Consider the following 16,337-nt stretch of genomic DNA (forward strand, 5'->3'; position numbering starts at 1 on the left):
GCTAGCTTCCTCCCCCACCATACTCCCCATGACCCAGACTTCACCTTCATCATTTACCAGGGCAGCATCAGTACCAGTCAGTTCTTCATTTGCTGTGAGTTCAGTTATCAGGCTGCCCAGCCCCAAAGCCCCCAAGCCTGCCAAGTGCTTCTTACACTCCTGAAAAAGGGAGTCAAAACCAGAGTCAAAAACAATAACTAAACCTAAGTTTCCCACACCACAAGGTTTACTTCCAGATCCACAACAAAGTTTAAACCCATATAAATGACTCCACAGCATGCTAAAAGAAGCATCACATTTGAGAACTGTGAAGTACATCTTCGACGTCCACATTGATCAGATATAACACATCATATTCAATTTCATCACCATCCTTTAAAGTAACGTAAGGAAAAATTATTCAAGGAACCACCACCAAGACTAAATTAAATAGCATATCAGTGAATAAAGTCTAAGAAAACAGGTAATTCCGACTAGAGAAAACAAATCAAGAACTTTATTGTTATCTTTACTGTGTGTTGCAGCGAAGGAGGAATACTGGTCAGTATTTTCTCCTTGAGAAAATGAACTTTAAATGAAGATAGGTTTAAGAGTCGACTGGGCACAGGAAACAATTTCATGAATGTCAGTGAATGGTGGAAAAACTATGTAAGCAAGTGTGCACTGGGACCAGAAGAGGCCTGCAATGGATGGTCTTAACACTGGCTGTTTTAAGAACTGGGGCCCGAACCACAGGATTTGGTGCCGGTCTGCCCTCTCGCTCTAGCTAATTAGAGCCATCTCCAGTCAGTGATGTCAAAAATGCAGACAGTTTCAAGAATCTCCAAGGTTCTCATAGCAACGATTTGAAAGTAATCTCAGTAGCTTAGGCTATTTTTCCGCCAAAGCCACCCATCTCAGCGCCACTTGGCTTACCGTTCACCTCTTGTCCCCACCCTCGCCCAGAACTGAGCCCCCTCACTCTCTTGCTAGTAGATTGTTACTACACAACCTACTAGCAAGGCAACCGCTTCTCTCTTCGCGTACGTTAAGTGCGCCCTCTCACTAAGGGAGGGCCACATCTTCCTCTCTTCTAGTTTCCTAAGCACTCTCAACTCTCCAAGCATCCTAAACTCTGCTCACGCCACCTTTTCCTCAGCCGATATACCCTCTAGCTCTATGCCCACGCCCACCCCCTCACATCGTCCAAGACGCTTTCTCCCTCCAACTGCCCGGCTCCATTGATGTTGCCGAAAAGGAAACCAGCTAAAGAAAATGGGCCGCCTCCAGCGGAATCTTCATCGCTATCCGTGTCTGACATGATGGCGGCGGCGGCAGCGCTGCCTCAGCGGCTACAGGAGGCTAAACGGCACTGTCTTGTCCCATAGCCCGGAAATAAAAACCATTCGCCCAGAAGTAATTCACTGAGTTCCTGGCTACGATAAGCTCCCACCGGAAGCCGAATAAGGAACCGGAAAGACCGCCCGTCCTATGAGAAAAGGAGAATTGGTAACACTACGTTACTAAGGGCTTTTGATTGGACAATACGCGATCAGGAGGCTGGATCTGTGAAAAACCGTTGGTCGAAGAGACTGTTTGGCCCCTCCCCCCTCTGCTAATCTGCGCGGGCGCTGTCTCAGTACCTTGGGGAAGAGCGACGGATCTTCCTCCAATCAGAAGGCGATTCGTGGATCACGTGACCCACTTCCTCGTTGCCACGAAAATGGGCGTTAGAACCGTTTCTTCGGTTCTGTGGGCTTCTGGGATGGCTCTAGTGGTAAAGAATGTTCTGACTGCAATGCAGAGACACAGGAAACGTGGGTTCGATCCCCGGGTTGGGAAGATTCCCTGGAGGAGGAAACGGTAACCCGCTCCAGTATACTTGCCTGGAATGAACAGAAGAGGCTGGCGGGATACAGCCCATAGAATTTGCAGAGTCGGGCACGACTGAGCACGCACGTTCACGTTCTTCCCGTCTGCTCTGTTGGCGCCTTTATTGCACCGTCCCAAAGAGAAACTGGCTGTGTATCGCACTGTGCCGAAGGCACTAGTGCAAGTTAGTTGTTTTGAATTGACATTCCCTTATAAAAATAGATTTCCTTCCCTCCTTTTTTGGAAAAAAAGATGGTAAGAGATGAGAAAAATGAACAGCCGAACCTTCACCTAGATTCACGATTTTAATATTTTGCTAGTTTTTTTTTTCTCCTGAACCATTTGAATGTGGGTTACAGATACTGTGATTCTTCACCCCTAAAAATAGTCTTCCCTAGTGGCTCAGACGGTAAAGAGTCTGCCTACAATGCGGAAGACCAGGTTTTGATCCCTGGGTCGGGAAGGTTCCCCTGGAGAAAGGAACAGTAACCCACTCCAGTATTCTTGCCTGGAAAATCTCATAGATGGAGAAGCCTGGTGGGTCCCAATCCATGGGCTTGCAGAGTCGGACTTGACTGAGTGACTAACACTTTTCTACATAGTTCAGTTCAGTTTAGTTGCTCAGTCGTGTCCGACTCTTTGCGACCCCATCACAGCACGCCAGGCCTCCCTGTCCATCACCAACTCCCGGAGTTCACTCAAACTCATGTCCTTCGAGTTGGTAATGCCATCCAGCCATCTCATCCTCTGTCATTAACCATAATACTATTAGCACATCTTTAAAACTTAACGTTAAGTCAATATCATTTAACATAAAATCCACATTTAAATTTCCTCAATTGTCTTAACTGGAGCATTTTACATTTCAATCCGAGATCAACTCAAGGTTCATGCATTGCATTAATCTTTAGCCTCTGAATTCAGAATCCACCAGCATTTTTCTTTGTATTGCATGACACTACCTATTTGAAAGAATCCAGGGAAATTGTCTTGAAAATATGCTATACTATGAATTCTTGTAGTCTTTTCTTCCAAGTGATTCTGGTTAAATATCTTACTGGCTATCAGAAGGCACAATGTCAGGTTGTCCCAATGTTGATAATGCTAAACTTGAGCACTTCAAGAAAGTGGTGCCCAACAGATCTCTCCATTGCAATGGGACATTTTGCCTTTTGTAATTAGTAAATAATCTATGGGGGTGATACTTTGAAATTGTATGAACGTTCTGTTCCCCATTGTCCTTACACCCAAAGGTTGTAGCATCTGTCGATGATCCTTTCCTGAATCAATTATATTAGGAGAGTGTTCAGGCAGTTGGAACACAGTTGGAAGAGAATTTCCAGACAAAGCATTTATGAAGGGAGTGAGTTTATTAAGAACAAAGAGAGATAAAAGTGGGCACTATGAGTGAAGCAGGCCGACCTCCTGACAGAGACCAAGGAGAGTTGACGGTGTTCATGGGTTAATAACCAATTTATATAACCTTAAGACAAAATTCTGGCTGGAAGGTTGATGTTAGGTGATTGGCTGGGATGCTATAGGGTATTTACTGGAGTGGGCATCTTTGCTTAATTGGGAGTCAGGAAGCTTGTTACTGATGATCAGGGGGCTTTTGGCAAGGTTACAAAGGGGCTCAGTCAGCTTCAGAGGTGACTGGTTCTGGGCTCTGCTTCTGAGGCCTTGGTGCAAGGCCTCATACCTATGGCCTAGGGCAGGATTCAGCATTCCCCCCTTCTTATTAATGGGCCAGATCTTTGGCCCCTTAACACCCTGCTCATGTCTGACTACCTGCCTATCTCCGCGGGACATGGGGACACAGGTCATTGGGAAAAGGGGTGGAGACTGCTCTGGCTTCTTCCTGCTGGACAGGGGCATCATGGGGTCTGGGTCCTGATGCCCACTCTCTGTCAGGGTGCACATATGGAGGAAGATGAGAGTCCATGGAATGACAAGACCACTTGTTCCAACATAATCCATATGTCAGCCAGCTTATATCCTTGTAGTACCATCTGGAGATTTATTTACCATTTTTTAGAAGAAACAAACTTAACAGGAAGTTAGAGATACATAGCCCCAAGATGAATAGAAGTAGAAAAGCTGCTAAGGGGCCTAGAAGAGGGGCTAGCCAGGAGAACCAGGGCTAGATGTTGGCTTGTGATGTTGGTATTTCTCTAGGTATGAGAAGATGCAAGAATTTGGGCTCATGAAAATCTTTTCTTGAAAATATATAACAATCTGAGGCCTGTTCTGCCAGTTTTCCCCAGAGCACAGAATGCCTCATTCATGATTTCTACCCTGAACTCCTTTGAGGGGGTGTTGAAAGTCAGCAACTGGAGTGGCTCCTGATTTACTCTTTGTAGAGGCAGATGGCAAGTACCAGTTTTCAGTTGGCAGGGCCCCTTCATTGCCTTAAATTTGACCACTGGTTTAGGGGCATTTTATGATCATTTTGTCCCACGTTGCTAGGAAGGCACATTCCCAAGTCTAGTGAAGACATTTTGATTGGCCACTCAATGTTCTGTTACTGGACTAAGCCATGAAAGTAGCAAAAGTCCTGGACCTTATCTGTGTTACTAATGGTCTGTTACAGTCCAGGAAAATACTCCCTCTTGTTACTTCTTCCCATCTAGAGTTACATTATTACAATCATTGATTTCATATGGAACTATGTATCATTATTTTATTAGAGGCTCAGTCACACATTTGGTAATGTAAGAGAATAGTCTTATAAAACTGGCAATATAGAAAATAATATAGTTTGCAGTAATAGTAAGTTCACAAGTAAGAATTAAAGAACTTTTTTTAGGTGTAGTCCAGTATATACCATGTGGTCTGACTTAGTCTGATGTTAATCTGCTGGTTGTAGATCATGAAGCATCTGAGTTTTATCTTGTAACAGTATAACATAACAGCAAGGGACTAAATGAGAAGTGAATTTTCAGTAAACACAGACCTTAACTAACAAAACTAGAATTTAATATTCAGTGAAATATTTTTTTTTCTAAAATTATTCCCATTTTTTTTAAACACAGCCAAAACTAATTTGTTTTTAAAATAAATTTGGTCCATTGACTACAGATGCCACAGGCCTGTCATCAGTTTTTGTCGAGGTGGAGTTTTTTCTTCTAGAGGTCCCCACTATACTTTGAGATGTCTATATTTGTCAGGAGACAATCTTTTTATTTACCTGATAAATCTATTCAGAACTCAAGTGTCTCCGATTTCTAGAGGGCCAAGGCAGAGAGAAAAGAAAAATGTTTTAATTTTACCCACAGGTGTAGATTACCAAATTGTTTTAAACCATAAGTAGCTTGAGGAGAAAAGCTTCTTGATATCTGAAACAAAGATCAGAAGCTAGTAATATGTCAGACAAAAAGTCATGAATTGTAATCATATTTAGCAGTTTATTTAATCCCATGTAATTAGTTTTCCTTCTGTTGTCTTTGCCTAATGATTGAGGTTGATAGTGACAGTGATAGTTTTCAGAAGTTTGAAAAGTTTTTGTTAATGATGATATGATTTGTCCAGTGAAGTGTGTGCCTTGATCACTGGAGATTGTAGAAAGTATACCCAAAGTGCAAAGCACATTTTTAAACATTTTTTCCTCTTTTGTGAGAGCATTAACCCCGAAGTTAGGAAAGACTTTATCCCATCAAATATAAGTGAGGTATGTCAGGGAGCCAGGAAAAGCCAAGCGGATTTCCCATAACTCTGATTTATGGCCATTGTTTATCCATTTTAAATTCCCTAATTTAGCAGTCGATGAGGGATTAATTTTTGTAGAAGTGGAATGAGCTTTGTCTATGTGTGCCATAGTCTTCATAGATCATTGTGAAATAATAGTTTACCAAAGTAACAAAAGATTTTAAAAACAAATATAAATCACTTAAAGGCAAGGGAATTTACATAGTCTGTTATCAAAAAGCTGCATTCTAAGAAAACTTTATTCATTTAACAAGGAGAGAAACCAAATTCCAGTTTGGTACCAGCTTATATTCACTGTGAAATAATAGTTATTCACTTAGGCACAGTAACAATAAAAGATTTCAAAGGCAGTTTAATGTCTTAAGAAACTTGTACCATGCACAAAACTCTCTTCTCGGGGTCCACTTCTCACAAAACTTTCTTTCACTTTCTGTATTTATCACTTTATTTGCCCATTCAGAGAACAGCCACCAGTAAGTTCAGACTTACTTCCTTTTTCCCTTCAGTCAGTTCAGTTCAGTCGCTCAGTCGTGTCCGACTCTTTGCAACACCACGAACTGCACCATGCCAGGCTTCCCTGTCCATCACCAACTCCCAGAGTTTACTCAAACTCATGTCCATTGAGTCAGTGATGCCATTCAACCATCTCATCCTCTGTCATTCCCTTCTCCCACCTTCAGTCTTTCCCAACATCAGGGTCTTTTCAAATGAGTCAGTTTTCAGCATCAGTCCTTCCAATGAATATTCAGGACTGATTTCCTTTAGGATGGACTGGGTGGATCTCCTTGCTGTCCGAGGGACTCGCAAGAGTCTTCTCCAACACCACAGTTCAAAACCATCAATTCTTCGGCACTCAGCTTTTTTTATAGTCCAACTCTCACATCCATACATGACTACTGAATAAACCATAGCTTTGACTAGATGGACCTTTGTTGGCAAAGTAATGTCTCTGCTTTTTAATATGCTGTCTAGGTTAGTCATAACTTTTCTTCCAGGGAGCAAGCATCTTTTAATTTCATGGCTGCAGTCACCATCTGCAGTGATTTTGAAGCCCCCAAAAATAAAGTCTGTCACTGTTTCCATTGTTTCCCCATCTATTTGCCATGAAGTGATAGGACGAGATGCCATGATCTTCGTTTTCTGAATGTTGAGCTTTAAGCCAACTTTTTCACTCCTCTTTCACTTTCATCAAGAGGCTTTTTAGTTCCTCTTCACTTTCTGCCATAAGTGTGATGTCATCTGCATATCTGAGGTTATTGATATTTCTCCCGGCAGTCTTGATTCTAGCTTGTGTTTCTTCCAGTCCAGCATTTCTCATGATGTACTCTGCATGTAAGTTAAATAAGCAGGGTGACAATATACAGCCTTGATGTATTCCTTTCCTGATTTGGAACAAGTCTGTTACTCCATGTCCAGTTCTAACTGTTGCTTCCTGACCTTCATACAGATTTCTCAGGAGGCAGGTCAGGTGGTCTGGTATTCACATCTCTTTCAGAATTTTCCATACTTTGTTGTGATCCACACAGTCAAAGGCTTTGGTGTAGTCAATAAAGCAGAAGTAGATATTTGTCTGGAACTCTCTCGCTTTTTCTATGATCCAACAGATGTTGGCAATTTGATCTCTGGTTCCTCTGCCTTTTCTTTTCTTTTTTTTTTTTTTAATTTTTTTTCTTTTTTTTTCCGATATATTTCTCTCTCATCCTCGGTTTCTCTTACTTTCTTATTCTTTTTGTCTTTAATAAGCAGTCCTGTTTATATGTGTTATTTTATTATCAGATATCTCAAATCCTTTTTATTAGAAATTGGTGACAAATTTAAAATGTAAGTAAATAGACACAGTCTATAGAGACACCTGATTTTGTACAGTGCAGCCACTAAGCTCCTCTTCATTCTGAGTTCCGGTTCTCACCTCCTGGTATGATTCTGGGTTCTCACTTCTTGGTGTGGTTTTGGTTCTCACTTCCTGTAAGGGTCGCTTTTCACTGTGTGTCTGTGGTCTGTGACACCCTAGGCTCTCCCCAGGCCCCCTCCCAAGGGTCCTCCCCGATGTCCTCACCAAGCCCCACCCAGGACAGGAGTTGGCTCATGACAGGATTCCCATCTTCCCAGGGAAAACCCTGCCCTCCTGGGGCCAGGCACTGCTGTCACAGGACTTTGAGCTGCTGTGCCAGGATGGCACCAGGGCTGATGTCACCGAATGGAGGCAATGCCACTTGGCTCGGGTACCAGCTCACGCCGTGGTGGTCCGGGCCGACACAGATGGAGGCCTCATCTTCCGGCTGCTCAATGAAGGCCAGGTGAGTTCAGGGCACCCCACACAGCTTCTTGGGGTGGCAGGACCTTCTTATCTTTCACCAGGGTGGGAGCTCAGAGCCATCCCAGGGCTGCACCAGCCAGAGCAGGGGCAGGACCCAGAGGCAGAACATACAAGCAAGTAAACAAAATGACTAAACAAATAAATGTCAAAGTACACCATTAATTAAATGTGGTGTATAATGTTTTACTGATACCGCTGCATAGAACAGCAGCAAGTTTCTGCCCACAGGCCGCACCAGCTTTGGTTAGTTTTGTTCATCCTGCCACCGAATTCGGCCCCACTGCTTGTGCTCAGTACATTTGCACACCTGAGCCTTAAGCCATGTGTTCAGTCAGCTGAGTGTGAAAAGGCAGAATGCACTGGGGAGCGCAAGGGAAGGAGAAAGCTCATGCAGTCCTCAGAGTGGGTGCCTGGCCTGCAGGCACAGGAAGAAGGAAGCGGGAGCTGAACTAGGAAGAAAGGATTCTCCCCACAGTACATCATCAGCCCCCACCCCTGCCCCTTGACACACAGCGTCTGTTCAGCCATGAGGGTAGCAGCTTCCACATGTTCAGCTCTGAGGCCTATGGCCAGAAGAACCTGCTATTTAAAGACGCCACCTCCGAGCTGGTGCCCATCGCCACACAGACCTATGAGGCATGGCTGGGCCGCGAATACCTGCATGCCATGAAGGGTCTCCTCTGTGACCCCAACCGTAAGTCTACCTTTCTCTTCTCCTGCTGGCCCCAGCCTGACTATGGGTGTGGTCAGGCTTGCTGGAGAGTTGGCCACAGGAGGACACACACCCCAGGAGGTGTATGTGCTTCTTGGCCTCAATGGGAACCTGTTTCTTCCACCTCCCTGCCTCTCATGGTTGGGGAAGAAGCATCTCTGGAGTCAAATGGCAGCACTGTACCCTGGAAACCCTACCTGCTCTGGGGGGTGGGATCCAGAACCCCAGGGTCTGTCTTGAAGGGTCTCTGCCCCTCCACCCAGTATTTGTCAAGTCCTGTCTTTCTCCCTCCACAGTGGCTTACTCCTCCCACAATGCCCCCATCCTCCCACAATGCCCCCATCCTCCCACAGTGCCCCCATCCTCCCACCTCCTCTGCCTTTTCTAAATCCAGCTTGAACATCTGGAAGTTCACAGTTCATGTTCTGTTGAAGCCTGGCTTGGAGAATTTTGAGCATTACTTTGGTAGCATGTGGGATGAGTGCAATTGTGCGGTAGTTTGAGCATTCTTTGGCATTGCCCTTCTTTGGTATTGGAATGAAAACTGACCTTTTCCAGTCCTGTGGCCACTGCTGAGTTTTCCAAATTTGCTGGCATGTTGAGTGCAGCACTTTCACAGCATCATCTTTTAAGACTTGAAATAGCTCAACTGGAATTCCATCACTTCCACTAGCTTTGTTCGTAGTGATGCTTCCTAAGGCCCACTTGACTTTGCATTCCAGGATGTCTGGCTCTAGGTAACTGATCACACCATCCTGATTATCTGGGTCGTGATGATCTTTTTTGTATAGCTCTTTTGTGTATTCTTGCCGCCTCCTAATATCTTCTGCTTCTGTTAGGTCCATACCATTTCTGTCTTTTAGTGTGCCCATCTTTGCATGAAATGTTCCCTTGGTATCTCTAATTTTCTTGAAGAGATCTCTAGTCTTTCCCATTCTATTGTCTTCCTCTATTTCTTTGCACTGATCATGGAGGAAGGCTTTATCTCTCCTTGCTATTCTTTGCAACTCTGCATTCAAATGGGTATATATTTCCTTTTATCCTTTGTCTTTAGCTTATCTTTTCTCAGCTATTTGTAAGGCCTCCTCAGACAAGCATTTTGCCTTTGCATTTCTTTTTCTTGTGGATGGTCTTGATCCCTGCCTCCTATACAATGTCACAAACCTCTGTCCATAGTTTTTCAGGCACTCTATCATATCTAATCCCTTTAATCTATTTGTCACTTCCACTGTATAATTGTAAGGGATTTGATTTAGGTCATACCTGAATGGTCTAGTGGTTTTCCCTACTTTCTTAAATTTAAGTCTGAATTTGGCAATAAAGAGTTCATGATCTGAGCCACAGTCAGCTCCCAGTCTTGTTTTTGCTGACTATATAGAGCTTCTCTATCTTTGGCTACAAAGAATATAATCAATATGATTTCAGTATTGACCATCTGGTGATGTCCATGTGTAGAGTATTCTCTTGTGTTGCTGGAAGAGGGTGTTTGCTATGACCAGTGCGTTCTCTTGGCAAAACTATTAGCCTTTGCCCTGCTTGATTTTCCCTTAATAGAATGAAATTCCATTCATTATACCTTTTTCTTAAAAATACACATCATACTTTCCTTCAGCAACCATGAATTCTCCTTTATATCATCATTTTGTAGATTGGTAAACATAAATCACCCAAAGCTCTTACATTATTTGCATTTTCTTTCCTTAAAAGTTTCTTCACAGTGAGTTCTTAAGATACATCTATATTAATCACATTAACAAATGTTAATACCAGGTATTAATTTAATAGTGAATATTTCCCAGTTCACATGAATCTGAAATTCATTTAGTTTCATTTTTCTTGAATTTAGAATTATTTTATTTATAAGCACTTACTTGTCTTTAGGCCAATTAAATAGAGCTCATTGACAAAATAACCTCAGCCGTATTATTCAAAGACAAAGACACACACTGAGACATACATAAATCTGGACTGAGATCTCACAGTTTCGCCTCAGATTTAAAATGTCTCTTTGCCCTTTTTTCTCCTTGGCTTGAAGTTCTACTAATTTGCTCACAGCTGGAGTCTCAGGCAGAGTGGGCTCTGTATCTCAAGGACATGATAGGCGTTAACCTCAGGTTTTTTTTCCTAGGCATGTTTCTGTTTTCTCAGGTAGGGTCAAAGCTCTAAAAAAAAAAAAAAAAAGGTATTTTAATAAGCCAGCTTTTTCCTAATTAATTGCACATACAAAAAGAACCAGTTTTATAATTTCAAAAAGATTTCATTTTAACCAGTTTTTTCCCCGGGTCTAAAGAATATCATGGCCATCCAGTGTCAAAAATGTCATCTCTCCTTTTTGTAGTCATAGTTTCATAGCTAAATTTAAATTAGAATTCTCAAATTGGCTCTGATGACAGGGGCAGACTGACTGATAAGATGGTGTCCCCACAGGGACTCTTTTCTCTGGGGAGGTGGGATCTTAGTTTGATCAGAAGATTCTGAAGGAGTAAGAGAACTTGAAGGATTAGGGGAAGCTTGTTTCTTTTCCCACTTTCTTCTCCCCCGCCCACCCCCACCCCTAGAGATAGGAGGAGTTAGAAAGGGATTCTTTAGAATGTTAGGAGAATTTTTTCCTGGCTTTTGATTTTAGGAGAAAGTCCTGAGCTAGGAGATCTGATGGAGAGGGAAAGACAGAGGGGGAGTGGGGATAGGGCAGCAACAGAAAGACATGTGGCATGAATCCCTTAGGTCCAGATTCTGACTGAGTACCATAAAGGTTTGAGCATAAGGAACAGCAAAAGAGGTCAAGGTGGAGCATTATGTTATAATTTAAGCGTGCCATTCAGAGGCCATTTTTCTTGCTTCCCCAATTTGTACTGGCTCCAAGTTTTGTTGCAAAAGAATGTGAGCCTTTTCTTTTTTAGGATTTTCAGGGTCAAATTTTTTCCAGGTCCTGAGAACACAACCCAGAGGTGAGTCTGAAGGTGGTTCTTGAGACATACCTGAGCCCATTCTTGGAATGGGGGTACTGAGAGTTCACCGGCCACAGAAAGAGTCCTGCATGTCCCAATGAACCCTCTGCATGCAACAAGGCACCGTGTGGCTAATGGCCAACTGTCCTAACAATTGTGTCTGATAGTTAGAGGTGACCCCTGAACATGTGACAGAGAGTGGCACAAAACCCTGTGGCTAGGAACAAGCCTAGGCACAAACAGTGTGAAAATGCACGTGGTGACTAGGGCCAGAAAGGACAGAAAAGACTTTCCCGGAACCAACAGTGACTCACCTTTTAGCAATTCCCTGAAACATGGAAGGCACTCTCTAGGATGATTCAGAGGTTGCTCCTAGGTTCCTGTAAATTAATCCTGACAGAGAGAAGAAAGTGAGAGACAGAGAAAACAGGCTGAGGAATCCACCTTATAGTCCTGCCAGGAAGGCGGTGGCCTGGGGAATGGGCTGTGTTTTGCTTGAACCAATACGTGCCTAATGTGGTGCATAGAAATGGTCTTGCTGAGGGCAGATGCTCTGGTAGCCTGGTCTGTTCTATGACCCCCTTATCCTGCCATGGGAGTCTTTTCTAGTGGCTTTTAAGTGCCTGACCTGTGCCTGCACAGTTTTATTGGCCTGGTCCTCAGCTCAAGGGAGAAGGAGGAAAAAGGAAAAGAGAGCCCTCGCCCACTTGGGTGGTAGCTACTGGGGTACTGTGGGCAGTGGAGCGTTTGGAACACACCAGAGAGTAATTCTGGCAGAGTTCTTGAATTGCTTCCACAGCCACTTGCCTGTTGGCAGAGGGCTCAAGGCAAAAGAAAAGAAAGAGGAAAGGAGAGTGGGGGCTCTCTCACGGGGAGAGCAGTCCCTGTACGGGCCACCAAATGTTGAGACAGTCCAAGTGCGGGTTGGAAAAGAATTTCAGAAGGGAGTGAATTTATTAACAAAGAACAGAGATAAAGTGGGCACTGCAAGTGAAGCAGGCAGACCTCCTGACAGACCAGGGAGAGTTGACGGTTTTTTCATAGGTTAATAGCCAATTTGTACAGATAGCCTCAAGACAAAATTCCTGCTAGAAGATTGACGTTAGGTGATTGATTGGAACACTATACAGTATTTACTGGAGTGGGCATCTTTGCTTAACTGGGAGTCAGAAAGCTTGTTAGTGATGATCAGGGGGCTCTTGGCAAGGTTACAAAGGGGTTCAGTCAGCTTTGGAGGTGACCTTGATTCTGGGCTCTGCTGAGGCTTTGGTGGCCTCACACCTGTGGCCTGGGGCAGGACTCAACAGAGAGTTCGAGTGCCAAAGGGTGATTTTTCTAATTCTTAATTCCTTCTACATTTATTAATCGGACTTACTCAGTAAAGCAGAACTTTCCCTTTTCTTACCTCCTTTCTTGCATTTTTATTTTAATGTGTTACAGTCTAACACCATCATTTTCCTTTTTTGATCCTCAAACTGTTCCAAATTTGTCACTCTGGCTCCTGTGTCCTTTTGACATGACTCCATTAGTCTTTGAGCACTTCTTTGCTTTTTGACACAAGATGTTCCAGGATCACTCTGCATTCCCTGTCCTGGACCTGGTACACGTTATTTGTCCAAGGAGCCCTGGTTCCTTTTAGTGGGGAATGGTGTTTAGAAACTGGGGCATCATCGCTTTTAGGCCCTTTCAGTGGAGAGAGCTAAAAAAAAAAAATGACTTTATAATAATACCTTCAATTCAAATCTAACACCACAGGGTCCTCCCTTGTCTTCCCCCATTTCATATTTGTATCTTGCTTCTCTTACAATGAAAACTCTGGTCCCCAACACCAATATATATATATATATATATATATATATATACACACACACATACTCTTCAGAATTATAAGACCAATACCACTACCAAAAATTAGCCTAAGTAAAGTTCAGAAGTTCTTTGCAGTCTTCTGTCCTTAGACTATATCCTATTAAGGATATACAGTGTACTATGCTTAAAAATTACGTGAATCAGGGCCTTCCCTGGCAGTCCAGTGGTTAAGACTCCATGCTTCCACTGCAGGGGGCACAGGTGCAATCCTGGTCAGGGAAGTAAGATCCCACATGCCTTGCATCCTGGCCAGAAATAGGAAAGAAATTTTTTTAAATTACATGAATCATTTTTTTTCCTCTGTGGAGTTTTTTCCATTTATATTCAAGTTTAGGATTTGCTTTTATCATCCTTTTTAGTAAAAATGATACATTATTTTTAAAATATGTAAACTTTCATGTGGATCAAAGTCAAAACTATATAAAAAGCTATTGCCAGACAAGTCTTGCTCCCATGCCCTGTGCCCCATTGCCACCCACTCCCTGTAAGTACCCATTTTCATTAATTTCTTATTTATCCTTCCTGTTTTGTTTTTTTTTTTCAGTTGAAGTATAATTGACACTAACACATTAGTTTCAGGTGTACAGCATAATTCACTATTTATACTTTCTGTGTTTCTTTCGGCAAATATATGCAAATGAGTGTATATATTCTTTTTTTTTGTTAAACACAAAAGATAGCATACTATATATATTCTTTTCACCTTGCTTCTTTTTTCACTTACTAATATAGTCTGGAAACCACACTGTACCACTTAATAGCACTCTTCCTCGGTTTTTTTATGTCTATGTATTACTTCATTGTATGAATATTCCGTGGAATTTTTCTTTTTCAGAGACAAATGTTGGTCTGGTTCAGAACAAGAGAGGAAAACAGAAAATAAACCCAGGAGGAGACTGGAATATTTTAATAGTAGTTGTATTTCTAGACCAGATGACAAGTCTGCCAAAACCTGCATGTAGCTGAAATGCATTTTGGTAATGAAAAGTTAATAGAATACTATTGCCTAACTAATAAGACAAAAAAGCAAAGTGGAATGCTTTTTAATGTATCTTATATAGTCTCTTGAATCTTGTGCTTATGGAAAAGCAGGTTCAATGAGGTAGAGACTTGTAGAATGTGGAAGGGGATTTCAGTTACTATAAATATTAAAGATGCCATTCTTGACTCAAAATGTGATTTGCATTAATTTACTATATGACTTTATTTTTCTGGGCTCCAAAATCACTGCAGATGGTGATTGCATCCATGAAATTAAAAGACGCTTGCTCCTTGGAAGGAAAGTTATGACCAACCTAGACAGCATATTAAAAAGCAGAGACATTACTTTGTCAACAAAGGTCCGTCTAGTCAAGGCTATGGTTTTTCCAGTGGTCATGTATGGATGTGAGAGTTGGACTATAAAGAAGGCTGAGAGCCGAAAAATTGATGCTTTTGAACTGTGGTGTTGGAGAAGACTCTTGAGAGTCTGTTGGACTGCAAGGAGATCCAACCAGTCCATCATAAAGGAGATCAGTCCTGGGTGTTCATTGGAAGGACTGATGTTGAAGCTGAAACTCCAATACTTTGGCTACCTGATGCAAAGAGCTGACTCATTTGAAAAGACCCTGATGCTGGGAAAGATTGAGGGCAGGAGGAGAAAGGGATGACAGAGAATGAGACGGTTGGATGGCATCACCAGCTCAATGGACATGGGTTTGGGTGGACTCCAGGAGTTGGTGATGGACAGGGAGGCCTGGCATGCTGCAGTTCATGGGGTTGCAAAGAGTAGGACACTACTGAGTGACTGAACTGAACTGAACTATATGACCCAGCAATTCCACTCCCAGGTATACACCCGAGACAGTGGAAAACACACCCACACAAAACCTATATGAAGGTTCACAGCAGCATTATTTGTAACAGCCAAAGGGTAGAAACAATCCAAACGTCCCTCAACTATGAGTAGATAAAATATGGTGTACCCCATACAGTAGAATATTATTCAGTAATAAAAAGAAATGACTACCCTGGAGAAGGAAATGGCAACCCACTCCAGTATTCTTGCCTGGAGAATCCCATAGACAGAGGAGCCTGGCAGGCTACAGTCCATGGGGTCGCAAGAGTCGGACACGACTTAGTGCACTGTCTCACCCCAGAGATCCTGCCACATATACCACAAAAACCAAACATCCCCCAATGACCTTGGCCCCACTGTTCCAATCACTCCCAGGTGGGAATTCAGGCACATGTCCACAGAGGTCACAGACAACATACATACGGTTCTGTTATGTCCCATATATTACCCTTTCATGTCCCAAGGAAGACATTTTCTCTTAGAGATTTTCATTTAGTGTATCTTTAAAAAAATCTTGTGTTAAACTTGCCTCCATCTTTTTCTTGGGTAAGGACAACCCAGAAATGGCCCTTTTGTGTCTGTGATGTTGCCATTCACAGCTTTCTTGATAGGCCTAGTACAATCTTGAGAACAGGGTTGCTGTATGCTGAATGTCAGACGGTAGCTCTTAGCTTTGCCTATCTTAGGTAGTTACGCTGTGCATTTTTTATTGGTGTACCATGTTTGATTTGTCCCTAATACCTTTGAAGTTTTTCTGAGAAATGAATAATGCAACATGAACTTATTAAAATACATTTTAAGCCTTTTTAAAAAAAAAAAAAAAAAAAGAAATGACTACCCATATTTGCTACAAAATGGATGAAACTTGAGAAGATTTTGCTAAATGAAAGAAGAGTTTCAAGTGGCCACATATTTGATTCCATTTATATGAAAGGCTGGGGATGGGAACGGGATTAACCACATGAGGGATCTCTTTGAATTTTGGTAATGGTTGCATGACTCAGTAACTTTACTCAAAATTGTTACATTGTACAGTTAAAATGGGTGAATTGTACAGTATGTAAATTATACCTCAATAAAGTGGCTTTTAAAAACAAA

At 42.4% G+C, this 16,337-nt stretch overlaps 2 protein-coding genes across 16 annotated transcripts in view; one reads left to right on the forward strand and one right to left on the reverse strand.

Annotated features, from left to right (window-relative positions):
• The window catches only part of TAF1 (TATA-box binding protein associated factor 1), a 114,010-nt gene extending 112,618 nt beyond the window's left edge, over positions 1-1,392 (reverse strand). For 8 of the 15 annotated variants that reach the window (XR_011565168.1, XR_011565169.1, XR_011565167.1 and 5 more), the window contains exon 1: positions 45-1,173. Coding sequence is in view for 12 of the 15 variants with exons in the window: in XM_070783693.1 (XP_070639794.1) it covers positions 45-333 (289 nt within the window). In the remaining 3 variants the exon portion in view is untranslated. The other 7 variants (XM_070783691.1, XM_070783696.1, XM_070783697.1 and 4 more) reach the window with 4 other exon arrangements.
• LOC139181543 (uncharacterized) lies at positions 1,302-16,046 on the forward strand. The gene is made up of 4 exons (XM_070785057.1): positions 1,302-1,353; positions 1,426-1,573; positions 7,568-7,853; positions 8,387-16,046. Exons 1-4 carry the CDS (start codon positions 1,302-1,304, stop codon positions 9,086-9,088), a joined length of 1,188 nt encoding a protein of 395 aa, XP_070641158.1. The 3' UTR covers positions 9,089-16,046.
• Positions 16,047-16,337: the final 291 nt, after the last annotated feature.

The sequence above is a fragment of the Bos indicus genome, chromosome X (genome assembly GCF_029378745.1).
Source record: "Bos indicus isolate NIAB-ARS_2022 breed Sahiwal x Tharparkar chromosome X, NIAB-ARS_B.indTharparkar_mat_pri_1.0, whole genome shotgun sequence".
Lineage (NCBI taxonomy): Eukaryota > Metazoa > Chordata > Mammalia > Artiodactyla > Bovidae > Bos > Bos indicus.